Source organism: Pteronotus mesoamericanus, unplaced genomic scaffold (assembly GCF_021234165.1).
Source record: "Pteronotus mesoamericanus isolate MK-2021 breed Mesoamerican mustached bat unplaced genomic scaffold, CSHL_Meso_final contig_94, whole genome shotgun sequence".
Lineage (NCBI taxonomy): Eukaryota > Metazoa > Chordata > Mammalia > Chiroptera > Mormoopidae > Pteronotus > Pteronotus mesoamericanus.
In genome coordinates this window covers 30,130,264-30,140,240 of record NW_026555285.1, presented here as the reverse complement: position 1 = coordinate 30,140,240, position 9,977 = coordinate 30,130,264, and the positions used below count along the sequence as shown (strand labels likewise).

Genomic DNA, 9,977 nt, shown 5'->3' with positions numbered 1-9,977 from the left:
GTCAGGATTCAGAGAGGATCAGATATTGGTAAAGAGTAATGCTATTCATTAATGCACTGTAAGAGAAACGTCACAAAAAGTTACAAAGAAATGGCTAAGGGCATTCCAGAGCAGGAAGCAATCACACATAAGATGTCATGCAATAAAAGACACTTCTGTTTTTCTGTCACTAAGTGAAAGCTGTTCATTGCTTCACTTTCTTTTACCAGTAGGAAATGGTCCACTGGGGCTCCAAAGTCAGTCCTAGTTCTAGAAGCTGGTTGATTCAGTAGGACCCTTAAGGTTTTCATGTTTTCCCCACATACTTGTGTTTTTCTTTCTCTTTTTAGATCTCAGATATGTGGCCTAGAGAAATGGCATTTGTATGAGAGAGTTTCAGCAGGGTTCTAGGAGGTTTCAGTCTACATTTTAAGAACTTTTCACTGCTTGTTGAAGATATAGGCCTATTTTGCACAACGATGTGGTGGGGGTGGTTAAGTCAAGTGACTAAAACTAAGCAATTAATGTCTCCATCTTGAAGCTTAGATGCATATTTACAAGAGAGCTGTCAAGGTGCACCCAAAAATTCAGCATAGGAATAATGGCAGTGTATCATAGTGATCTTACATATAATATATAGGGTAAAAAATATTCACTGGGTTTCATAGAAAGCAATGCTACCATTAAACTAAAAACAATGAGAAACCTGGATTTTCATTCTTCCTATAAGCACTTTGAAAAAAGTTGGGAATTTTCAGTGTCTTTTCCATTTATGCTTTTTACCCTTAATCTAATTCTTTAAAAAAAAATTTAAAAAAGTATTTTATTTATTTTCAGAGAGAGGAGAAGGGAGGGAGAAAGAGAGGTAGAGAAACATCGGTTAGTGAGAGAAACATAGATTAGTGAGAGAAACACTGACAGGTTACTTCTTACATGAGCCCCAACTGGGGACCAGTCTGCAACCCAGGCATGTGCTATGACCAGGAATCGAACTTGCAACCTTTCACTTTGTGGGACAATGCTCAACCAAATGAACCACACGGGTCAGGGCCTTTTATCTAACTGTTAATTACAATTCAGTAAGAGTAAAAAAAGAAGACAAGAGTCCATTTTGCTAAAATGAATAAAGAATACTATTTCTGTTTTAAAATTAGAATTATCAAATTATCCCAAACTTTTTTTACCATATATTAAAGGGTGAGAAATCTCCATACTAGCTCTGAACTGAGTATATATAATAAATAGAACATAATTTTTCCATAGTTTAAAAAGTTGGCTACATTAAGAGCGAAGACGATTCATATTTTTAAAACAATGCTATATTTTTACGTGAAATTGGAATTACAATATTTTATTGTGATATTGTGATTTAAAACTCGAGTATTTTTGAGATTAAGAAATTAGATCCAGAAGTTGTTATGCAATCTTTAGACGGGATTGAAACCATGCACATATACTACTACTACTAATTTTTTAAAAATCCCAGCTCCCCAGTGAGAGTGGCCCCCTCTCCAGGGGGCAGCAGAGATGCCCAGAAGAGCACGGAGTTCCCGGCGACTTGAGAGAGACCGAGTTGGTTGGGGGCGTGCAGGCGCCGGGCGCAAGACTGCTGCCCCAGTGGCGGATCAGAGGGGCGGGCTGGGGCGGGGGCAGGAGGAAGAGGCGGAGGGGCGACTTCACAGTTACGCTTTCGTAGGATGGGAGGCGGGGTAGCAGCCCGGTTAGAGAAGCAGCCTGGAAGGAAGGAAGGAGCGAGGGAGGGACGGGAACAGTTGGAGGAGGAGCAGTGAGCCGGCCTGTAGCGAACAGAGGCGGAGCGGCCCCTACGAAGCCACGTTTTGTTTTTGTTATTTTCCATTCGGGTAGCAGGCTCTCTCCAAAGAGCTATTGCTTGGAAGCCCAGCGGCCCCGACCTTCCAGGTGACAGCCGGTCACCCTGGTAGGAGTCAACTCCGCCCCCAGACACCCCCTCCCGCCCACAGACCATTCCCCGCCCAGCCTCCGGGTGCCTGCCCTGCCTGCCCGAGGCGAGCGCGAGGGCTGCAGCGGCTCTGCGGCGCAGGAGCAGGCAACCACCCGCGGCGGCGGCAACGAGGGGCCCTCGGCGTTGTCCTCCGACCGAGCAAAACCGCGGCGGGGGAAGGGGGAAGTTCGGCCTTCAGGCGCGAGCCCGAGGAAGGAGGATGACGATTTAATCCGCCCTCTCCTGCCAGTCCAGCTGCCAGGCGCTCCCTAGGTGCCTGCTGCCGGAGCCTGCAAGCCGCGCCCGGAGAAGTGCCGCATGGGGCAGGGCCGCTGAAGCCGGAGTTCGGGGTCGCGCCGAAGCGGGCGCGGGGTCCCGGTGGGGCAGTTGACATAGTTTCCGCAGCCCCTTCAGCGCGAGAGTTTGGGAAGCGGCGCGACTCTTCCGCCGCCCCTGTGCCTTCGTGAGTCGCGAGTTATGGAGCCCCCCAGCTGCATTCAGGATGAGCCCTTCCCACACCCCTTGGAGCCGGAGTCGGGAGCCTCAGTGCAGCCGGGGCCTGGGAAGCCGGGCGATAAGAGGTTCCGGCTGTGGTACGTGGGGTGGTCGTGCCTGGACCGCAGGACCACGCTGCCCATGTTGCCCTGGCTCATGGCCGAGATCCGCCGGCGCAGCCAGAAGCCCGAGGCGGGCGGCTGCGGGGCACCGGCGGCACGCGAGGTGCTCCTGGTGCTCAGCGCGCCCTTTCTACGCTGCGTCCCGGCTCCAGTCACTGGGACAGCGGGGGGCTCCGGCCCGGCAGTCGGGCAGCCCAGCACAGCGGTGTTCATCTTCGAGCACAAGGCACAGCACATCTCGCGCTTCATCCACAACAGCCACGACCTCACCTACTTTGCCTACCTGATCAAGGCGCAGCCCGATGACCCCGAGTCGCAGATGGCCTGCCACGTTTTCCGCGCCACAGACCCGAATCAGGCAAGGCGATGGCTCAAGGGCGTGGGGGAGGGTCCGGAGCACCCGGGAGGGATAACAGGGTTGGGGGCGCCAGGACCCTACACTGAACATTGGCCGTGGGCTGGCTGCTGGCGCGTTCTCTCCACGTGGCGCGTTGGAGCGCTTGATGGTCCAGCTCCTCAGTCCCTGAGTCGGGAAGCTAGGGACTGGGCGAGTCGGGGTCCGGTGGCGGGATAGGAGGACGCTCTGGAGCAGGGGACTGAGAGGGAGGCAGAGTAGTCGCTGGACAGCGGAGGAGTGGGCACGCCCCGGGAGGATGCGGAGAGCAGCGCGCATCCCAAGAGGATCGCGCGGCGTGCGTGTGTGTCTAAGAGGGAACGCGGAAGAGGGTCGGGTTTCTAGGGGCCCCGCGCTCACTCTCCTTCTCGGTGGAGCTCTGCTCCTTAGCCCATTTAGATGGTCGCATCCTAGTCACAGCAGCACCTGCAGGTCTCCGTGTGGGAGGCTGTTTCGGAGCGAGGCTTAGGAGAAGTTACTAGACGTTGTCAGATTCTCGACAAAGTACGAGCCTGCATTTAAATGTTGGGTGGAAAGACTTGTTAAAAATGATTTTATACGCTAATCGGAGACGGAATCAATACCTACTTGTGTGATTTAAAAATCAGTGTCACAGAAGAGGTCGAAATCTGTTTTCTAATATCATTTCTCCAGAGTTTTACTAAATCGAGGTGCCTGTTACCAAACAGTGCATTTTTAGACCTTAAAAACTGGCGCGGTTTTTCCTCTACTGGTGAGAGGAATCTAAACAAAACTTTGCCATAGTGAGTCATTGAAAACAGGCTTTAAAAAATGTGTGAAGAGTTTTTACCATGCCAAAAGCCACCAAAATACTATTCTAGAGGTAGCTATTTCATGTTTGTATAGTGCTTTAGATCCCTTGGAAGAAGTGTTGTCTAAATATAAATAAATAAATAAAGTCTCAGTTGCACCATGTGGCTGTTCCTCTGGTATCTGGGAAATTAATAGTCAGATGAGGAAAATAGCCTATAAATAAGGCTTTAATTTTTTTCAAAAAATCATTAGTCTAGTATCTGTATTTGAAAGCCTTTGTGTTTGTTTAGTAGATTTTTAGAAAAGGCCCGAAGCCGAATTGAGGAAAATAAAAGCTCTTTGTCTTAAATTTCATCACTTTGTAAACTAGTTTAATATCTTAACAGAACTCCCAACGTGAAGAGAGCAATTTTAACTAATGTGACCACTGTTATACTTATGGTAAGATACATTATTAAAAATTATTTTAAGATCCTAAACATGATTAAGATAAATTTCATGTTCTGCTTATTTGTTCAGAACTTATTTTATCTTTCACCTGTGTTCTGAAATTGGCGTGCAGCATGTTCTTTATTTCCGAAAGTTATCACCTACTTTGACTCTGTCAGCAAGGAGGAAGAAATTGTATTTTTTAGAGGAACTTAAAGAGCATTTCATGATTCTTGGTGGTTTATATTCAAGCTATTTTCTTCAGATCTGATACATGATGCATTATGGCTAATTTCTTTGGTGCTCAAAGTTTGTTTATGGGTCATGGCACCTTGAATTCTCAACAGTGGCTGTTGAGACCACTTTTATTTATCTCATTATATATTTAGGTGTTAGAGGCTCAATGTGATTATTTCACAAGTAATAATATGCTTAGGTTCATTTTCTCATTTTGGCCCTGTAGGAGCAGTGGAAGCCATATGGCTCTTTGATTAAAAAACAAACAAACATAACATGTCCTATTTATTGCCATATCTCAGTTGAGTCTTTATGTAAAGCAGTGATTTTCAGCCTTTTTCATCTCATGGCTCACATAAACTAATTACTAAAATTCTGCAGCACACCAAAAAAATCATGATTTTTTGCCGATTTCACAAAAATAGGTATAATTTTGATTGCTTTAGAACGCCCCCCCCCCATAATAGTAATTACCTACCCTTTTTGCTCCGAAGGGACTTTTTTTTTAGGTTGATTGTTTTTGAAAGATAGCTTTTTTTTTTTTTTTTTTTAAAGATTTTATTTCTTTCTGGAAAGAGGGGAAGGGAGGGGAAAAGAGAAGGAGATAAACATCAATGTGTGGTTGCCTGTCATACGCCCCCTACTGGTGACCTGGCCCACAACCAAGGCGTGTGCCCTGACCGGGAATGGAACTGATGAGCCTTTGGTTCGCAGGCCAGCGCTCAATCCACTGAGCCACACCAGCCAGGGCGCTCAAAAGTGACTTCAATAAATCAGGTGCCTATACCTGTATATAAGGATTTCTGGTACAAAGAATTAATCAGTCAGGTGCATTCTTACTATGCAGTGTGACCAATAAGATGCAGCCTGTATAGGACCTGTATATATTTATGGTTCAAGACACGGCATTCACACCAGCAGCTGTTGTTGTGTTGGCTGTTGTAATTTTTTTTTTTAATTTTTAAAAATAAGTTCATTGATTTTAGAGAGGGAGAGAGAGAAAGAGAACGAGAAAGAAAGAGAAAGAAACATCGATTGGTTGTCTCCAGTAATGCGCCCAGACTGGGGATAGAACCTGCAATGTAGGAATGTACCCTGAACAGGAATTGAACCAGCAACCTTCTGGTTACAGGACAACACTCCAGCCAACTGAGCCACCGGCAAGGGCTGTTTTCATTGTTTTTATTTGAAAATCTAAGGGAAAAGAGGTCAGTGCCCCTGACTAAATGGTCAAGTATTGCATATTTATAAAATGCTTGGTGGTATACTGGGTGAAAATCGCTGATCTCAAGATATGGATTCCTTTTTGTCAGTTTGAAAGGCCAGATGTTGTCCGTCTAAGGATGATCTCCAACCATAAATCAGGGGTTACAAATTCAAATGTCTGGGAAGAGGGTTGAGCAAGGACTGTGATGGACGAGGTAGTGGATGTCCTTTCTTAAGGTGCTATTCTGCTCCAGTTAGAAATTGCTTAACAAGATATAGGTTCAGTGTTGCCAGAGCTTCTGATTTCCCAAGAGAAAGTAGAAATTAGGATTTTTACGAACAAGTCCACACTTTAAACTATTAGCAAATATTATAAACATTTAAGAATCCTCTCTGGGTCAAATAAAACACATCTGAGGGTTGGCTTCAAAGAACTAAGGACTGTCACTTTCAATCTTTGGCATTAATATTTGTTGAGCAGACCACTGCAGTCATCAGACACTGTGTGCTGTTGGCCACATCTGCCTTTGAGTACCTGAATGCACTTGGCATGGGTCTTATAATAGAGAACATGAGACACATTTTTGGGGAAGCATTTATTAAGTACAACTGCCGTAAGTGTTGATTCTCCTTCACTTGTAAAAGGGATGGATTCACCACATTATTACCATCCCGCAGTTTGCCTTATCTGGAGTAGGCTCTAGGTGATTCTGGGCATCCTTGAAATCAGAACAAAAAAGACCTGTTGTTTGCTTTGCCCCTTAGTTCTACATTTGAAGAAGAGAATTATTTAGTTGGACTTTTACAATCATTGTTAAGAGAGTCTCCTATGTACTTTCCACAGTCACAGGACAAAGTGTGGAAGGTAGCCCAGAGCAGTAGGTCTACAAACATCACCAAACAAACTTGCCTCTGGTTTCACCCTCTTGCCTGTCCCTTTTCTGAAACGGGCCCATCTGTAGATGCCTATGTAATTTATTGTGTAGTCTGTGACAGTTTTCAGGGAGAAAGGGGGCACCACTCACAATTACACAAGCATAGCAAGTACAAAGCTAGAGCGTTTAGGGCACACGGAGACATACGGTGACTGTAATTAAATGGCAAAGTTGGTGTTCTTGCTGTGTCACGAGATGAAGACAGAAACCACTCAGTGGTTTCTATACATAAAATGATAATGTTTGCAGAATATCTATTCACACGTCTTTCGGGGGTAGATCTACATGTGACCTCAGAGAAAGCACTGTTAGTAGTTTGGATCTGGTTTGGAGGGTTGCCATAGTGATGTGCCCTCTGGCTCCAGATGTTCCTTGTAGATCAGAGTCAGCTCACGGATGTGTGTCTGGAGGAGTGCTCAGCCTGAACAGTCTAATACAGAGCTCTTTTTCCCAGGTGCAAAGACAGGTGGGGGTTGGGAGCAAACCAACCAGTTCCAGATCAAATATATGCCAACACAGATTGGTTCCCATTTACCCCAGCCTGTGTAGTCTTGTGCAGGAGAAATGTCAGCCTTAGCACATTTCAGCCAAACTTGGATATATGAGCTAGGACAAGTGCTTAACTCTTACTTAAAAAATCCCACTGGCATAAATTGAATTGTAGGCTTAAAATGGTTGGGGATCCAAGAATATCTGATTCTGTACCCAAGTGGGGGGGGGTCACTGGAATTCTTCAAATATTTATCTACTTTCAGAAGGAGGTTGTGTAGCATTCTCTCAATTTTCCTATTAAAAAGCAGAAATTGTTTTATGTATGTACATTTTACCATGTTGGAAAAAAACAAGAGTTGTGCATGTTTATAAACATTGTTAGAGTTAATTATCATTTGCATGAGACTGTTAGGAAAGTCACATATCATAATTATAGAATGAAAATCATTCAAAAGACAAAAACGTAATTGCTATAATTTTCATTGATTTTGTTTATATATTTTTGAAATTTGCAAGAACATATTTTCTGAGCTTTATTCAGGTAACCAATTTTCAACTTAATTTTTACCGATGTATTTCAAAAAGGTCATTTTTCAGTTATCCCTCATAGTTCATGGTCTGTCGCTTTGTCAAGATACTAGTCAGGTAATCACAGAAATAGAAATGTGGGAATTTTCAGTTGTCTCTTTGCTTACTGAGTAGTTTACTATTCTGGACAGGTAGACCACTGTCTTCTCGTGTTTGGCATAGTCTTTTTTTCTTTTTCTCTCCCTTCTTCCTGATCTGAGGTGGAGGTTAATGTGCTCGGTTCCATGGTAGAATCTTGACTGTGATATCTGAGGGAAGGTAAAAATGTGTGCCCAGAGCTTCCCAGTTATAAAGGAGAGCTGTCATGAAGATTGAGGCTGTTAAGTATCAGGACTTGTTCATCATAAGCCAGAGGTTCTCATACTTGATTATGTGTCAGTATCACCTGGGAGCTTGTTAAAACAGATTTCTGGATCCTACCCTCAGTTTCTGGTGCTGACAAGTTCCCTGGTGATGCTCATAGACCGCTGGCCAGGGGATCACAGTTTGAGAACAATAGCTCTCACTGATTTTGTTCATGTGGTTGGTTGGTTATATGACCACAATGTTCCTGTGGTTATTTTTACAATTATTCTCAGACTTAAAAGTTCAAGGTGAGTTTGAGGAGGGATAATATCTGACTAGAGAAGATTTTATGAAACTCTTCATTTTTTAGCTTACTAGCTTTGCCAGTCTCTTTTCCTTGATAGAATTATTCTGCCATGCATCATAAGACTATTCATATGTTGCACAAAAACTTTACCTTTCAAACAAAAGTTTTAAGTTCTGCGGAGGGAATAAACAATTTTTTGAGAATATATCCTAATGTTACATTATGGTAACATTTTGCAAAAATTAAAGTTTTATTTATTTGCATCTAGAGAAATAACAGCATTCAGTGTGTTTGATATATCTGCTGTTAAGAAAATAAGGCAAAAAGAAACAGAGATTTGACACTTTGGTGAATAAGGTGAAATATGATGATGGCCATGCTGAATAATTATGGCAAACAGTTTTGTTTACTCCTGGTTTTAACAAAAATCTCAGAGCCTTTGTTTTGTTAAATCATCTGGATAGTTTTTTCATTTGGGCCGTGTTGGCATGTCTGAATCAAGTCAACATGCAGTTATTTAGATGTAGGACCTTGTAAAATGAGGGACAGATTAATTATAATTTAATTTAGTACTATATTCAGAATTATTGACCAGGAAAAGGATTGTGCTTGAAATATGGTCTACATAAAATATTAATTCAAATTTAATAACTCACTGGGAGGCATCAACTAAAGACGTCATTAGCTTGTCACTCTAAGCTGTGATGTGATACTGTATACCATAGTATATCTATCTGAGAAGCCTTTTTAATGCATTTTCTTAAAAGTTAACGTTTACTGAGCTCCTGTTGGGTGACGTCACTGCCCTTAGTGCATTTCCTAGGTTGTCACATTTTATTTTCACAGTAACCATGACAAGTATGTACCAGTATTCTCCCTGGTTTTATAGCTGACAAAGCTGGTACAGAGAAGTTAAATTATTTCCCCAAGGACACAAGGCTTGTAATAATAGAAGCAAATTCCAGTTCAGGCCGGCAGATTCTAAAGCCTATTCTCTTACCTTCTGCTATAGAATGCAGTTGTTGAACAATTGTTTTTAGTTGGTAGTGTTATGAACTTTTATGCTATCACTTTTTCCCCATTCTTTTTTTAATATAGTAGTTTTCTTTCTTTCCAGCTTTATTGAGGCATAATTAACATAAAAATTGTGTATACTGTAGGGTACACTGTGATGTTTTTTGATATATGTATCAAATGTAATGATTACCACAGTCAAGCTAATTAACATACCATTACCTTGCATGGTTATCATTTTTATTTTTTTGTGGTGAGAAAACCTAAGATCTTCTCTTTTGGCAAATTTCAAATCTATCATGTAGTATTATTAACTATAGTTGCCATGTTGTCTGTACATTAGATCTTCAAAACTTGTTTGTCCTGCCTAATAGAAAGTTGACACCCTTTGACCAACATCTCCTCATTTTTCCCATCTGCCAGCCCCTGGCATCAACTATTCTACTCCGTGCATTTACGAGGTTTTAGATTCCATTCGAAAGTGAGATCATGTATTCTAGATTCCACATAATAAGGATTTGTATTTTTCCCACTTTTATATTGGAATTCTCCACAGTTAAATAGCTTATTACATTTGTAAAATAATAATTAATGCTGAATGCATGCTCGGGTATAGTTATGCCAGTATGTACTTTTCTTTTAATGGGAAGTAAAAAGTTATATGATATATTAGGCTGGTGAAGCTTACGGGCTAGCTTTTTCCTAAGCCACTGGAAATGGTTTAGGATCAAAGGGGGAAGTTAAAATGTAAAGGACA

General features: G+C 42.6%; 1 protein-coding gene across 3 annotated transcripts in view; it reads left to right on the top strand.

The window, feature by feature from the left end:
• Positions 1-1,977: 1,977 nt before the first annotated feature.
• Positions 1,978-9,977, top strand: part of TBC1D4 (TBC1 domain family member 4) — a 182,297-nt gene continuing 174,297 nt past the window's right edge. For all 3 annotated transcript variants that reach the window (XM_054586434.1, XM_054586435.1, XM_054586433.1), the window contains exon 1: positions 1,978-2,917. In XM_054586434.1, coding sequence (XP_054442409.1) covers positions 2,420-2,917 — 498 coding nt within the window. In that variant the 5' untranslated portion in view covers positions 1,978-2,419. The remainder of the gene's footprint in view (positions 2,918-9,977) is intronic.